Source organism: Sparus aurata, chromosome 11 (assembly GCF_900880675.1).
Source record: "Sparus aurata chromosome 11, fSpaAur1.1, whole genome shotgun sequence".
Classification (NCBI taxonomy): domain Eukaryota; kingdom Metazoa; phylum Chordata; class Actinopteri; order Spariformes; family Sparidae; genus Sparus; species Sparus aurata.
Window position 1 is genome coordinate 6692268 of NC_044197.1, and position 16834 is coordinate 6709101.

The following is a 16834-nucleotide window of genomic DNA, read 5'->3' on the forward strand; positions in this document are numbered from 1 at the left end:
AGAGCTGGTTTTTACAGAGGAGCTACAGCAGCCACAATTTTGTGGTTCTTGGTATATATATCCCCATTATATCCTCCATGTTAGCATAAGGGACATTGGCCCAACTGGAAAGGTCAAATAAATTTTTCCCAAAACTGATTTTTATTAATTATACGTAGTTCCTAACACACTGATGTGTGCTCAGATGTTAGACATTTGAGCTGTTGAGCTGTCACAACTGACAGCTGAGGCCTGCTCATGACCTCAATATGGGACTTCAACCTCTGATCAGACTCTGGCTCCAAATGCTGTCATGAGTGCAAGAATAGAATAGAATTTTTGTACAGTGGGAGGAAGTAGACACACACGACGTCCATCTTTATATACATGTGACATATTTACAGGGACAATGCCAACATGCTAATGTTCATAAGTTATAATGTTTACGGTGTTCACTTTATTGATGGCGAGTGTTAGCATGCCGTTTGTAATCATCGCTGCAAATCTCATTATTTTTGTAGGTATTTGGACACATTAGAGTTTTGACCTCATGGTGGCGCTGCATAAAAATTCAGGGGGATCAAAAAAGTTATTGCAATTCATCCTGATGCATGTCTGAACCAAGTGTCATGGAAATCATTTTGATAGTTGTTGAGACATCTCACACAAAACCACAAGTGTCCACTGGGTGGCACACTGGTGATGGAGAAAAAGTCAGAATCACCAAAGTCATTAGGGTTTATCCTCTGGAGACCATGAATGTCTGAACAAAATTACGAGTAAAGCTACGATGTACATTTTGACCTGCTGGTGGCGCTACATGAAAAAGCAGGCATCACCAGCTTCATTAGGATTTAATCCCAGAGACCAGACATTTCTGGCAATCCATCCAATACTCGTTGAGATGATTCAGTCTGGACCAAAGTGGAGCAACAACTAACTCATTTCCATCCAAAGAGTCATAACGCTGGTGTGGCTGAAACAAATTGTCCCACATGAAATCATTAATAATGGACGCCGCAGTGGCTCAGATGGTGTTGAGTGTACGCCCCATGTGTTGAGGCTGCGTCCTGACTGCAGCAGCCCAGGGTTTAGGTCTGACCTGTGACCCTTTGCTGCATGTCGTCTCTCTCAACCTGTTTCCTGTCATATCTCAAGCTGTCCCATCTGCCATGAAAAGGCCAAAACAAATAGATTCATCACCCTAAACTCAATGGAAACCCGCCTGAGCGACTGAGACACTCTGTATGCAAAGGTAGGCTTTTAGCCTGCGGGTGGCGCTGAAACGAAGCTCAAGGAATGTTCAAAATGCAAAGGATACATTTCACTACAATCGACTACGTTAGATTTCAATATTTTTTATGTACAAGTGAAAACATCTGCTCAAAGGGATCTCCGGTGTCAGGGGATCACTAGCAACATTAGGAATCATCCTCTGGGGACCTCGAATATCAGCAGTACATTTCATAACAATCTGGCCAGCAGTTGTTTAGAGACTTTGCTCCGGAACAAGCTGCTGGACAGATGGATCGACCAACTGACGACATTTCAGCTCCCACGCCACATGACATCACTAGATTTTTCTTAGATACAATGGCTTGGACAGAAGCGCCGGTGAAGGAAGAATTAAAGATCGACATCACTCTGATTTTCTGTCGATGGACTAGCAGCAAAAAAAACAAGGACAGAAAACAGCATCAGAACAGCCACCTTTACAACAATCAAACAAAACAAACACATAATGGTCCATTTGGATGTTATTGCACTCTTTTCTAACATCCACTGCAACAGATTTCAGCTCCCTCTCTCTCCCCTGTCTGTCAGCAGAGAGTTGATGCTGCTGCTGTTGCTCTAATCCAGCAGCGCTCCCACTAGTGTGGCAGCGGCGGAGAAGAGAAGGACACGGCAATCTCGGGTCCGCTCCTGAGGTTGAAAGCCCACACAGCAGCAGCCGGAGTCGGCGACAGGGGAATAAATGCTCAAAATGTCTGAATAGCGGGACCACGGGGCCGTTTATCGGAACAAACACCTCAGGCACGACAGACTGGTATATTCAACACGTGCTCGCAGTGTTTTTTCTGGTGAGTCTTTCATTTTATCATGCCTTGAATAGATGAACACTAATGATTTGCTTAACATGGCTCATTAACGTTTAGACAAGTATGTTCTGCAGCTATTACTTACAGCTGATGAAAGAGGGTGTATGAAAGGACGCACTGGGTGAATTTTACGAGGAAAAACAGAGATGTGCAAAGTGATTCGCAATTCTAAATGATTTAAATCTGAAAATGGAATTGTTTTAGTTATTTTTATGATGGTTTATCTTTTTAAAAATCTAGAGTTTTTGAGTAAAGACAACATGATGATTATACTTTGAATGTGCCTCGTTCCAATGAGCACCACACCCTATTTGCATTTGCTAAAAGTGAACACTTGCCTTCAATTGTTTCGCATTATATTTAATTTGATTCCATGTAAATAATTCATCACTTGAGGTCAGGAGAATTGTACTTCAGTTTCAAATTAAATTTGAGCACTTTTAACATTTGAAAGGCTTTTATTACCCTTAAATGACAATTGTTCTGGATCAAAACTGTGCTATTTATTTGTATTCTTGGGGGCGAAAAAGCCAAATTCAAATAAATATTACACATAATGCTCCAGCCAAAGCCAATAACTGTACTTTAACCTGAGCAGTGGGGTTTGCTGGAAGCTGTTACGTGTCCTGTAAAAGTTGACTCGACAGCACAGCTCTTCAAAAATCATTCTGCATTATTTGCTCAGCATCTGTGCATACACTCACCTCCCTCCCACCACTGCACTCTGTTCCAGATAATCCTTCATACAATGCTTATTATCCTCTTATATTGGTCTTCCATTTTTCATGCTTTGTATGATAGGTAGGGTAGGTGGCCATGATATGTTTCATTCAAATATTTAACACGATGTACTGAGAGCGTGAAGAATAGAGAGTAGGGAGTTGCATTTGAATTTTTCATGTCATTAGGTAAGTCACGAATCTGACAATTTTTGCAGTTCTAGCAGAGAAAGTGCGTCAGAAATCAGACACTCCAGAGACATTATGGTTATTACATTATAGTAATATCAATGTTCTGTTTTGTCTCTTTTCCAGTTAGTTTTTTTTTTCCACTGTGACACTGTAATAACTGAGGAAATCCTTCATTCATATCAACCCACACACACACCGACGGACGACACAAACAGCCTTGCATCATGGTGGTTGTGGTCTACAACATCTCCACCACCTCGGCCAAAGTGAGCTGGCCACCTTCCCCCGAATGCCTGGACACCTTCTACAGCGTCATGTACGACCCAAACTGGAACAGCCTCCTGATGGGCTACAAGCGCAAGAGTTTCATGCACGAGGAACGCATCCCCGTCAGTCAGACCACCACGCTCTTGGCCAACCTCCTCCCGCAGACCGCCTACTTCCTGTGTGTGACGTGTCAGGCGGCCAATCCGGTGCGGGAGCAGTGCCAGGTGTTCAGCACTCTGAGCGATAACAGCGATGGTCACGACCGATCTGGCTGGGAGCTCGCCATGGGCGTCTGGCTGACCTGCTGCATCTTGCTCCTGGTCATCGCTGGCATCCTGTTGTGGGGATGTCTCAACACCATCTGCACCATGCCGGGTCGGGCCGCGGACGGATGCCACGTGGCGGCCAACTCAAATCACCAAGATGCATCCGGATCTGGACGCATCTACACTCCGACCAGCAGCAGCGAAGACTGCGCCAAACATGCCAACGTCATGCAAGGCCCCCTCCTCTCGGCGCCGACCACCAACCATGTAATTGCCCAAGACCATGAGCTGAGGACGCTCGCTAAGCTGTCTGGCAGTGAACCAGCATGAACGCACAGGATTGAGGTCATCACAGCAACATTGTGCCAGGACTGAATTGTCACATTGCGTATTATTATCCACTGATGAAATCCACGCAGCCCCGGGGGTGTCAAAAATGAATACTTTTCTAATTAATTCATGTTCTCAATTTACTACTTTGTGCTTAGAACTAAATATCCGAGAGGAAAAAAATAAATCTTTTGTTTTTCACGACACCTCTTTAACATCCTAATCGTGTCCAGGATAAAAATGCTTTACAAATGCAACGCTGACAATTTATCCTGTCTGTATAAATTTGTACAAAGAAACTATCTAGATTCTCTTTCCATGTACCTTGACATTTAACGTACTGTTTTCCAGCATGATGCCCGTGTATATGATCGACGGATGTGTGTATATGTCTAACGTGTAGTGGCTGTTCTTGGCTTCAACACGCCGACTGAAGAGAGGTCATACACAGCCAGCCAGGCCACGCCAGAAAACAATAATGATGGAGTACAAGAAAATAAAGTGACTGACTAAGACGAGTGTGCTGACCTTTGAGCCGTACAAGTAATGAGGCTGAGCGTTGGGTGGCTTGTCCCTCTGGAACTCCTGAGAGAAGGGCAGGACGGTGCGCACAAACCTAAACACGAGGATAAGAAACTCATCATACATACATAACACATGAGTAACCCAACATCACACACACACACACACACACACACACGCACTTTTCATCCCCCAGTGTTGCAGACTTCTCATCTAAGATACAAGCGAGTTAAGAGCTGAACTAAAATGTGTTAGAAACAAAGACTGACCATGAAACGTCAGTGGCTTAAACAACAGCCAGACAAGTTCAACAGTGTTAGAAGCAGAAGACTCTACGGATGCTGTTACTGCCGATTTCAAAAGACTCCCACTGAGAGAGAGACTCCTTTTCATCCATTTATTATAAGGTTTTGCCCGCTGCAACCAGGAATCTGATCCCACAGCACATAAGCAAAGAGATGACACAGTATATATATAACTGGGAGCTTCATTGGTTGTTTCCGACTGTGGTTGTAGACCTTTTTATAACATCAGGGCCAAAACAAGTAAAGCTTAGCTGACAAAAGACATTGTTGAAGTCTTTATTACACTTGCTGCTTGCTCAGTGCCAGATTAAGCTGCTGTGAGGACCATAGACTAATATTTGTCTTTGGGCCCCTGTCGACCTGAACTGTGTGGCAGCATCATTATTTCCCCAGACCTCTACAAAACCGACAAGTACTCTAGAGCTTGAGATTGAGATTGAGCTTGTTTCAACAAGCGGAATGACTAAAAAAGGGGAATAATTTTGTAATCCATCGAAGGTTTAACTTTAAATTCACCATTTATGAATGGTGGTTATTTTAAAGTGTAACAATCATTTCTGTCTTTGACAATGAAGTCAATATTTTTGGGATTTGTAGTCACTTTATACTTGGTTGGACAATGCCATAATAATTTACGTTAACTTTGGGATTTAGCAAATTGAGATCAGCATTTTTCCTCATTCCTGGTATTTGAGGCTTGTAGCTCTTTTTTGCTATTTAAACTGTTCATCCATTCCTTTTACCTTGAGCTTTCAGAAACCATGATCGGCATTTTCACTTGTTTCGGACATTTTACACACTGAATGTTTTATCAATTACAGCTGAAATTAAGTTTCAGCTGTACAGCACTATTGCTACCTTGCCCCTGGTTTGAGTTCAATAATAAAAGGTTTTAAAACCAGATTTTGACACAGGACTCCTCTGCAGGATGAATGCCACGCGATTAGGTAAAAAACAAATTGGGGAAGTAACCCACCATCCAGCCTTGACTCCTGGGGGTGCTAGCTGAATGCATTTACATTCAAATCTGTGTTTTGAAATCTGGGTTCATTATTCCAACGTTTCCCTGAATCACCACTGACAATAATGGCAGCATGCGGACAGGAATTTGTGTTCGCAAATATTTGGCTTGATAGCTAGTAATGTAGCTGAGAAGCTAACCACCGGTGCGGGGAAAGGACAGTCACAGTATTGATAACAGCAGCTTGTGACTCAAACTCAAACACACCTGTTGGTGGAGCCGTTGTAGCAGTAGTTGGGCAAGAAGTCATAATTGAGCTCCCAGAAGACGTGCAGCGTTATCCTGCCGTAGGGCGCCGACACGTTGTGGTTGGCCTCACGGAACATGGCGTCCATGCTGTCCAGCGTCAGGTACTTACTGAGGAGCTTGTGTGTCAAGCGGTTGATGTCTAGAAGACCTTCCAGTTCCTTTAACGAAATAATACACAAAAAATGGTCTACAGCTGTACACAAATACATGTGATATAACATTTTTAAACAGCAGACACAGATATACTCATGGAATAAGAGAGGATGTTATGTATTAATGAAGATTTAAATGAACGTACCATGATCGAGGTGAGGTCCTCACTCTCAAAGCGATTAATGGCCAGCTCTAGAGACTTGTGCAGGGCAGCTGAAACCCTCTGAGTGATGAGTCTGTTCAGGTCGATGGAGCGGCCTAGAAGCTGAGATTCACAACCACTCAGTAAGGCCGTCATAGCATGACACCAATATAATGACTGCGGCAGTACAGATCATCTAAAATGCGTGACTGGTGCGGTTAATACCTGGACGTGGCGTTGCTTCAGAAGCGTCTCATAGCGGTTGGACGCCGGCCAGGGAATGTTGGCCCCTTGATTCTTGCAGTCGGCTCTTAAACGTTTGTCAAGCAGAAGACTGAAGAGTTGGAATAAAGAGAGGAGTAAAGTTAATTGAACGGGTTGTTTCCCATAAAGCCGTGATTCTGTTTTTCAAACAACATCTTCTGGAATTAAGCTAATTACAACTGCATTCCACCTTCATGTTAAATACCTTTTTTGTCTAATTTTGGATGTATCACCGCATCGCATCGAAAGTTCACACAATACTCTTAGCTAAGAATTTCAACTGTTTAGCCGTTGTTTTAAAGCTAACTCTTAGACCTGTTTATCCATTGTTTTTCGCTAGCTATGTCAACTGTTCTGCATTATTTTTAGCCAATTGCTTCAACTGCCTTTGCATACTTCTAGATACCCATTCAGTTAGGTTATGAATCACTACATTACAACACAGGTAAACCCACCACATCCATACTAATTGAAAAATATGAAGAAGGAAAAAAAAAGGACATTTCACCCACCTTCCAGCTAGGATCTTGTAGTAGGCAAATATCTGATCAGCCAGCTTGTAGACAAACTGATCAAAGCACAGGTTCACCTGAAATAACAGAGGAGGTTCAAACCAACATGTTTGTTTGAGAATACATGTTTCAATCTGTGACAACCATCTTAACAGAGAAGAAAATATCTACAATAGAACATTTTCTTCACAATTTTCGAAAAGCTCTACAACATCGAAAACTTCATTTAGTACATCATTATGTTTTTACTATTCATATGGAACAGGATCTATTCACCATCTGGGGGTTTAGTAAGATAATCGTTTAAATTGGTTTTGCCAATGAGGGGAAACAGATGTGAGTCCACAAAGTGTCGCTCACTTTTATCAACATCTCAACTCAATTCTATTAGAGTTGCTTGTACGTAAGCCTGTAGTCCTCATCCTTCAATTTCAGCCCTATGTAATGCACACACACGCCTTCAGAGCTTTTTTGTTACCACATAATGACTAGAAACACGCTGTAATAACAGCACAATGGACTGAGAGTAGATAAGGAAAACATGCACTTTGAATAGTGACGGCAGAAGCACACAGTTCTTATAAAAAGATGAGAGTCTGTGTTGCCTTTCCATCACATCAAATGTTTAATTACCTCAGCCTCTATTTCATCGTAGAGGAACTGCTTCCTGAATTTGGTCAGGGCGTAGTTTGCACTGTCGTTGTACAAGTCCAGGGGGTACAGCACATACCTGAAGGGGGTTAAAGCAAAACGTTTTACTCCAAAGGGCCTGAAATAGGAGGCCTTCATATTGGTTTAGATATTGGTGAAACTTTAGGGGGATACAAAAAGGGGAGAAAATCAAACAAATCAAGACAGAAATATATCTGGGTTCCATAAAGAGTGTACCGTCAACATCAAATATCTATATGGTTCAAATGCAGACTTTTGAGGCAGCTTTGGGTGAACATTTCAAGAATTACGGCATTATGGTTTGTGCCAGTTGATGTGCTTAATGGCTTATGTAAAAACCTGCCTCGTATCAACATAATCCTGCAGCAAAGATTTAAAACAGACATGAAAACATTCACGGTTAATCCCAATTTTTTTTTTAGGATTTTACCCAGGGTACTTTTTGAAAACACAAGATAAGAAGAAGCGATCGTTGCACTGCTGGATGCCTGTGGCAAGTCTTACCACTAATAATCTCACGTAGCCAGAACTCAAAATTAAAGCATTAATTTTGGTTAGAAAAAAGGAAAAGACACAGTGTGGCAGTACTTTCAACCCCCTGAATGACACCTAGAACTCTTTTGTTCCATAATTGGAACAATCAGTGATTTGTCTTCTGGGCACTGGCAGTTTAAACACCTACATGCTGCTTCTCAATATTCAAAGTCACTCCATCCCAAAGTTACAGTTTCTCCAGACCTGGGGGAACAGTGCTTGATGAATGATTCATACTGATTAGTACAATCGTGCAGAGCTAGCACAAGCATAAGAACAGCTCCCAGAGAGACTGACAATTAAAATGTCTGTATGTCTTAAAAAAATGACTTGGTAGGAATCTGAGGGAGGATATCAGCAGAGCAGCAGCAGCTTCACTGCTCCATCTGTTTTCACTGGGTTCCTTCAGGCACAGTATGGAGTGTAGGTCACCCACATTTCAGTAGCACTCAGAGGCCAAACCACAATTTCTGCAGTTACGTGCATAAGATAAAAAAAAATAGACTTGCAGTTTCGGCACATACAGAACAGCACAACAGAAATGTTAGTGGTAACAGTCTGTGTAGATCGCTGTATTAAAAAACGCTTCCTGTAGTAACCTCTTTTGGACGGTGTGAAACTGTTCCACCACAATGATCTTTATCATAGGAAACAACAGAGATAGCTCGTGCTCTCCTTACTCCATCATGGATGCTTCCTTTGTCTCCAGGATGTGGTCAGTGAGGATCCAGGGCATGGACATTTCAATGGGGAACTGTATCCTGCGGCCCATTGTGAGCTCAAGGAAGAACTCCCTGAACCAGAGCTGGGAAAGATCACAACACTGCTGCAAGGTCTCTGCAAAACAGGGAGAGGACAAAGCAGGGTTTTTTATTAGAGCAGTTTGCTGCAGTAACAAAGCTTCAGGGTCGCACTTATCTTTTTTTTCTTACCGCTGAAGTTCAGCAGATGAGTGTAAAAGAAGGACTCGCGGTGAAACTTCTCAATGTCCATGATGGTGGGGCCTTCCAGACTGCTGCGCAGAGTCTTCTTGGAACCGCTTTTGTCCGCGATCAGAGACTCCAGCATGGTCCTCACCATGTAGAGCTGCATATTAAAGAAAAGTAGCAGAGCAAGGAAACATTGTAGAGTGGAATCATTGCAAGTGCAGTCTTATTAGTGTTGGTACCCTGTTGGTTTCTCGAGCGACATCTCCCTCAGACACCACACATCTTTCAAGATGCGCACATTCTGATCTCATTACATGTGTGAGGCTTGTAGAAGAGCTCTTTTTTTCTCTGTGGTGCCTCATACATGTCACAGTGTGGTACCTCATTAAAAAGAAAGTTAATGAAATTTTTCTCTTGATTATTTTCTGGTCTTTTACACCACAGCATCAGTCTGGAGGCTGCAGTGCATTTCCCCTCTGGTTATCACACTAAATATGCTCAATGCAGCGGAGCCACATTCATCTCCATCTTTTACAAACCAAAACACGAGAGTTCAAATCTGTTGTTGCCGGCTAGATAAACACAGAAGGTGACAGTTTAGCTGAGCTTTGCTGCGCCGTGCTGCACCTGGAAAACAGATTAGTTCTTGGAACTGAGCTCTAAGCTGCTAAATCTGTGTGGTTTATGTAACATAAGGGATGCTACTACAAAATAACATAACATAATTGCACAGATGATTACTATTCAGCACGGTATGGATTTACATGAGGGTAGGTAAGGCTCATTAGCAGTCATTCACACATGAAGTGGAGAGACGACAATGCAGAATACAGAACAGGCTGGTTTTATGAGGCAGCGCAGCCCTGCCTGAGATCGTCTCGCCTCATATTATCCAGTGATGAGTGATTCATCTTTAACGTGACACGTTGCAGACCTGAGCTGAAACCTCGAGTGCTACAGGGGCCGCTTGAGCTTCACGAGCCTGATTAATGTGGACTTGCAGCAGCCTGGGTCACAGTGTGTGGAGGTGTGGGAAGAGGATAACAAGAGGGGAACGTTAAAGCGAGTTGTGGTGAAGAATGGAGGCCGGACCTGTGTAGTGGAGGGTCCCACTGCACGGCGAGGAACCTTGATATCGAAGCCGCCCTTAGGATCTTTTTCTCCGCGGAGGGCGGGGTCGTTGTGGGGCTCCCGGCCAGTCTCCCAGTCGCACACCGTTTTCCGGATGGCCTGGAGGACGCTGCAGTGAGACGACAATTCAAAAACTGCAATGAGTCTTCACGCACTGCAACTGCTACAGCCTCCCTTGTTAGTTACGAAGGCGATAAAGTATAGAATATTGTTGCTCTGACAAATTTGCCAGAGGGTCGACGCAGATCAGTGATTTCCTGTGCAGGGAGGCGGTGCACTGGAGTTTATTGAAGTATCAGGGACATCTGCAGGAAAACAGATTCACCATCACATCCAAAATAACCACATTTCCAATAGAAACGTGATTATGTATGGTTATGACAGAAGCCGTATTTTATAGTTCAGATTTTGTGTGTTTGTGACATCAGCCGTAAAAGGGTAAATGCTAAATATTTTCTCAATTAAACCACTAATTACTGAAATGTCTGAAGCAAGACATATTACCTAAATGAATGGTGAACATTATCATGACTAGAGGTTGTGTTTCTGTAAACTTGACAAATGTAAGTTCAACATTCACTCTCCTTTAACCTCTGCTTTGCTCTCCAACAGCCCAGGTTTAATAGCTGGCTGCTTCCGCTGTGATAAGCTCCACTGTGTTCGCCAGCTGGCTGCTAACTTTAGCTGCTGTTTGTTTCTAGGAAGCAGGCATACAGTAGGTGGAAGGGTTTACAGCTTCTACCCTCAAAAAACACACTGCCTGCTTTGACCAAAAACAATGCCAACAAATGAGATTTATGGAGCTATGGCTGATGTTACTGTGTTGACGCAACAACATTAGTTTGAGTGTTGTGTGTTGTTTTTGCACCTGCGATGGGATTTCTTGAGTCATTTACAGTGACGCATACCTCTGGATGACGTTCTTCTTCTTCTTGATCGCCTGTCGCAGGGGGTCGCGCAGGGTGACTTGAGCAAAGTCCTGCAGAGCCGAGTAGATGGTGTGGCGGATGGCGTGATTGAACACACTCTCCATGCGTCCCATCAGCACCTGTAGTCCCTTTATCATTGCCATCACCTGACGAAAGCACAACACTTAATTCGGTGACACGATTACCAGTAGACTGAACAACATACAAGTGTTTGATGAAGGCATAACTGACCTCCACAAGGGCAAATTTCTCCTCGCTGGTGTAGTTGTATCTGGTGGCTCTCTCGTACTCCTCAGCGTTGTCGGGACACTCTTTGTTGGAGTATTTGTCAGTCGGGTGAACCAGTTTCCAGGAGTACTGTGAGAAAAAAGTTTTAAAAGATGTAACCAAGTAATACATACAATGATATACAAATCAGGGATTATTGTGTGATTGATTAAAGGTCACATATTTACAATAAGAAATATAAAGTCATCAACACGATCTCAACTATATCTTCGAACGGCTTGTGCATCCTCACCACTTCCATGACGTGAGCGCTCCACTGGGAGAGCAGCTGCATGCCCTGCAGGGCCAAGTCGAACAGCTTCCTGTACTCTGCATCAGTCTTTTGGGCCTCCTGACGCCCTGATCCGGTCACCACCTACATGGACATACATAAACACTCTTTGACACAGACTGTTGTTGTCCCAAACAGGATTCAGTCAACTTTCACACATGCATGTAGTAAAAAATCCACTCGTGCAGATGGCGTTTATGCACTGCTTTCAAAGAGCTTCCCCCAGCTTGGTGTCCTGTTTTCCAGCAGTCAGTGGATTCAAACATTCTTCATCTTTAACATACCAATAGTTAAGAAACCTTGTCCTGTGGCCCTGACTTCCATTGTGATAAAAAGCTTTGAAAAATACATATTGTCTGCACTTGACCCCTACCAATTTGCTTATAGGCAAGGGCACCGATGATGCCATTACCAGCACCACCCATGTCGTTGTCAAGCACTTAGAAGACCCTGGGAACAAGGACGACACCGCTAACCTCGGACTACTGCACAAGGAGACAAGCCACTCAGCCTATTTCTCTAAAATAGGATAGTTTGTACAGCAGTGTGAGGATAAACTATCTCACTCTGAATGTTGTCAAGATTACGGAGATGGTTCTGGACCCTAGATCAGTGAGGGACCATGGCCCCGTGGTCATACATGACACGCACATTAATCAGGTCTGCTCGTACAAGAACCTCTGCGTTCATTTGGACAGTTTAGGCTGGAAGGTTCATCGTGGATGATGTGACCATGAGGGTGATGGTGAGGAACGAACAACAGCCCCTTCAGTCCATATATGACCAGTCTGTTCTCAGGCAAGCTCAGAGGATACTGGGCAACGTATCGTGCCTTGTCGTATCGTAAAATGTTGACTTACTCCATAGAGGTTAGTGGGGATAATTGGTTAGTGACTTAATGAAATGTCAGGATGAGAAAAAAAGGATGCGATCATTAAAAGTCTCTTCCTCATTCAAGGCATTTCTGCATCAACAATTTCTGATCCACAAGTCAGTCAGCTAAACTTGCATCTGAGTCACTCAGGGTTGTGTATCCTGAAAAATCCACTGGGGCAAGACATCTGCTGATAAGCTTGTTACATCACCACTGGGAGCTCACATGTCCCCTCACATACGAAAGAGCTCTTAAGGCCTACTTGTAAAGAAGATTGTGAAAACAGCCAGGTGGTGGATTCTTTTTCCAATAGCCTCATATCTGAGGTAATGTTATGCATAGAATGCTCTCATCCACTCTTCAAAGACAATCTAACACCTCACTGATGAAACAATTTCAACCTAAGCCATACCTGGTTGTCTCACTTTAAGCCCTAGTGAATTCCATACTAACCTCACTGTTGCTATAGCGAGCAAGCTCAGAGATAAAGCGCATGTGATCCTCGCGGATCTGAATCATCTGCTCACAGATGTTGTACTGAGGGCTGCTGGATATAGATGTGCAAGTCCACCTACGGGGGAGAGACAGAGGGGAGAAGCAGAGTGAGGAACACAGGCATGTATTCATAATCAAAAAAGATATGTAAATAATGACAGGAAGAAAACCAGACAGCGGAGCAGAACACAATTTAAATGCAGGATAAGGCGAGACACTGTGCCATGGGGGCGACATGTGTCTGATATCAAAGTGGCTACACAGATAGTACTTGTTATTAAGATAAACTGATTGTTAGTTTTAGACTCTTAGGGGGGATTATTTGTTGATAATATTGAGACAGATTCCTCTTTAGCCTGATTCCTTTAGGTATTAAGTGTTTTTAAATTAAAGGAAGGCATAAGATTATTATACCTTTATTTCTGTTAAGTATTCAACAGTCACAGTGAAAGAGAACTACCTTGAAAAATAAACAGGAAACATCAACTGCATCCCACATTTTTAGTAATGAGGATGTGATGTTCGGGCAGTAACAAGCTTTCACTGACGCACAACAGTCAAAAATCAATTAAATGTAATTGAGCCTCTAAGGGTGCACCATGCAGTTTTTATTTTGATTTTAAAGTCATATGTTAACATTTTGTTTTTGTAAACATTGGAGCAAAACAGGCTTATATAAAGATACATAGTGCACCTTTAAGAAAAATGAGAACATAAACATGCTAACGCGCTCAAATGAAAATGTTAGTGTGCTGATGTTACGCAAGCATACTATTATTGTTATTTTTATTACTGTCCTCTAGATTAGCATGATGTAGATAAACATAAAAGAGTGGAAACCTTATTGCTTAAGCATTTAACATTATGATGAGATAAGAAGGCTATATGAGAAGATTATCCTTACGTAATCATGACTTATCATTAGTAAATCAGCATATAATCAATATAGTTAATACTCCAGCTCCATAAACGAATGATCTAAATCTCAACGACAGAGATTTATTAATAGGCTAATGAAATGGTCGTTTAAGGACACTGAACACCACCTTCATCCTGTTTTATCTTTCAGTGCCACGTCCTGATCATTGTGTGTGATTTCCTCCCACCTGGATTTGTTCTCTTCAAAGTGGGCGCTGGTCTTGATGTAACGCGACAACTCGATCTGCATGTCACCGAACAGAGGGACCACCTGGAGTTGCTGTGAACCGCATCAACATAGATTTGCATTATTACCATATCAAAAGGGTCTGAGCTCAGAATTAAATGGCCTTCTCATTTAAAAAGGTAAAATAAATGAAAAGCATGGTTCAAACAACTCATTAAAGAAATGTAATTGGATTATAGTGGACAAAGAGCTAACGGACAGATTCAGGGGGTCCAAATGAAAATCCGGAAAAATACAAGCAACCATTCTCATTCACAACATGTAAAAAGCATGTCGAGAATATTTTAAGTCATTTTCTCTCGGGTAGCATAGAAAAATTAATAATATTAAAAGAGCACTCTGCTACAAATCAAGCGTTTAGCACAGCGGGTGATTCATTCTAAATTAATCATTCAGTCCACCAGGTGATCAACAGAAACACGTCACCTTTGACAAAAGGAAATGGCATCAGGTGCTTTTCACTATTTTAATGGATGATGAAAATAATAGTTACAACCTTATCTTAAATTAACTATTATCAAGATTTGTTTTGTTATTTATGAACATGTATTACTGTTGATGGCGTATTGGGGGATACAATCAATCATATTAACTCAGCAGCCATTATAATCAAGGACCCCACTCCCTGGATATTGTATTCCATATTTAGGGCTAGTTGGGATTTTATTGTAAGATGATCTTACAATGACAATAAAATGAATTCTATTCTATTCTATCCTAAACAGTGAAATCTGCTCTAGTGTGGTGAATTACAATATAACTAAAGCAAATATGTTCATGTGTCCGTATCTGCCACATGTACGAACCTTGAAAAACTTGTCAATCTTGGTCAGGTTGATTCTCTTCTTGGCGTCTAGTTTGTAGATGTTGCTGCTGTTTCCGTCCATGAGGTACAAGCCAAACCCCATTACCTATAAAAGTGGTTACATACAGAATGTCATTTACCGTCAACAATTCTCCAGTAAATCGTTTCCAATGACGGGATCGCGGTGTCAAATGTTTACCAATCGACAGCTGCAGGTGCAGGGCTTTACTTACTTTGAGCAGCATGTGTTTCTCACTGGGAGTCAGGTACATCTTGTTCTCGTAGTAATCCACACACAGGTTGACGATGTCCGCCAGCAGTTCTTCGTATCCATTAATCACCTCCAGCTGCTGCTGCAAAGACTGACAGACAGTACAGAACACATGATTGAAGATTAAATTACTGTGCTATTACTCAGGCAGTTAATTTACTTGTGACGCTTTCCTCATTTCATTATTCTCTGTGTTTTCTTGGCCTTGATTCACCTCAGAATTGTTATTTACATTCTGATCATAACAAAGGATTCTGTGGCTTTTGCATTATTCCTGACAACACTGCCAACAGTGACATTATCATAAAAACATTCATGAACATTTTTTGGAAGGCTGTGTATTTTTGCATCTGTTCCCGACCAGCCTGAGAACCTTTTGATAGGCTCAACAAGCCAACATCAACACCGCTGTTGAGCCTTTTTAAGACAAAATGATCAACTGGTAATGATGTCGAAGTAACAGTAAGATGCACTTCTGACCAACCTGTGTGATTTTGTTGTGGTTTGCCAGGAACATGGACAAATTCTGAGACTCCTGGATGGATGAGGGCTCAGACATTTTCCTGAGGAACTGAGCAGCTCTGGGCAAAGGCAAGAAACAGATTGTAATTAAAAAATTAACACCGGGCAAAACTAAGCGGAACTGTGAAGCAAACATCCCCATAGGGAATGGAAAGGCACCGAGCGAGAGACGTGAGGCATCATGACTCGAAGAAATCTAAACACGCAGATGTGGTATGCATATTTTTAGATCCAGAGTGACTTTGCAAATAACAGCATGAACTCGTAGACAGAAGGGGCTCCTTATAAGTGCTAAGTGATAAGTGAACTAGTTTAAGAATTATCGTGTTTTTAGGATTTCTTCATTATCAGAGTAATCCAGTGACAGTTGTCTGTACATCCCATGGGACACGACTAACAGGAACTGCTGAAAGCTAATTAGGTATACTTTATGGTGCCGATTTGCCAAAAACAACCAAGGCAACATTACACTTCATGCTGACATCCCTTAAATTATGGAAATTATAGTAGTAAGAAGATAAGACAGCTATTTAAAACTCTCTCTGTGTTTAAACTGGAACTCAACACTACAAAAGTCAAAGGTTTGGGATGTCACACTTTTGACACCTCCGGTCTAACGCATGCTGTTAAAGAACACACAGAATCATGGATGCTGAGTGATGCTGCCATCTAGTGTCTGTTATCACATTCATCTGTGTGAATACATACAGTGGGCTGTAACTTAAGCTCCTTGATACCTTTTGTAGGCGGAGTGGTCGTTCTTGACGCTGCACTTCATGTTCTTGAGCTCGTCCAGCACGGCGAACATGTTGATGAACTTCCCGAGGGTGAGCAGGTAGGCCTCGGAGACAAAGTCTTTCCTGCGCTCGGTGTGACACAGGCGACGGACTTCTCCGCAGAAACGGTCGATCGCTGTGCGCTGAAAGAC

General features: G+C 42.4%; 2 protein-coding genes across 2 annotated transcripts in view; one reads left to right on the top strand and one right to left on the bottom strand.

Moving 5' to 3' along the window:
* cyfip1 (cytoplasmic FMR1 interacting protein 1) overlaps nucleotides 1–16834 on the bottom strand; it is a 30127-nt gene that overhangs the window by 4255 nt on the left and 9038 nt on the right. Inside the window, exons 6-23 of the mRNA XM_030432660.1 lie at nucleotides 16644–16825; nucleotides 15869–15965; nucleotides 15347–15475; nucleotides 15115–15219; nucleotides 14250–14341; nucleotides 13102–13219; nucleotides 11736–11858; nucleotides 11447–11572; nucleotides 11195–11361; nucleotides 10248–10395; nucleotides 9159–9312; nucleotides 8907–9063; nucleotides 7654–7750; nucleotides 7021–7097; nucleotides 6470–6578; nucleotides 6248–6367; nucleotides 5908–6107; nucleotides 4381–4468 (exon numbers count right to left, since the gene is read on the bottom strand). Of these exons, the coding sequence (XP_030288520.1) occupies nucleotides 4381–4468; nucleotides 5908–6107; nucleotides 6248–6367; nucleotides 6470–6578; nucleotides 7021–7097; nucleotides 7654–7750; nucleotides 8907–9063; nucleotides 9159–9312; nucleotides 10248–10395; nucleotides 11195–11361; nucleotides 11447–11572; nucleotides 11736–11858; nucleotides 13102–13219; nucleotides 14250–14341; nucleotides 15115–15219; nucleotides 15347–15475; nucleotides 15869–15965; nucleotides 16644–16825 (2289 nt within the window). The remainder of the gene's footprint in view (nucleotides 1–4380; nucleotides 4469–5907; nucleotides 6108–6247; nucleotides 6368–6469; nucleotides 6579–7020; nucleotides 7098–7653; nucleotides 7751–8906; nucleotides 9064–9158; nucleotides 9313–10247; nucleotides 10396–11194; nucleotides 11362–11446; nucleotides 11573–11735; nucleotides 11859–13101; nucleotides 13220–14249; nucleotides 14342–15114; nucleotides 15220–15346; nucleotides 15476–15868; nucleotides 15966–16643; nucleotides 16826–16834) is intronic.
* fndc9 (fibronectin type III domain containing 9) lies at nucleotides 1482–4367 on the top strand. Its single transcript, XM_030432665.1, has 2 exons — nucleotides 1482–2060; nucleotides 3113–4367. The coding sequence occupies exon 2, from the start codon at nucleotides 3214–3216 to the stop codon at nucleotides 3850–3852; it is 639 nt and encodes a 212-aa protein (XP_030288525.1). The 5' UTR covers nucleotides 1482–2060; nucleotides 3113–3213; the 3' UTR covers nucleotides 3853–4367.

What these genes read in the sequence shown, in the direction of transcription:
- fndc9 (XM_030432665.1), top strand. Translation starts at nt 3,214, where the DNA reads ATGGTGGTTGTGGTCTACAACATCTCCACCACCTCGGCCAAAGTGAGC.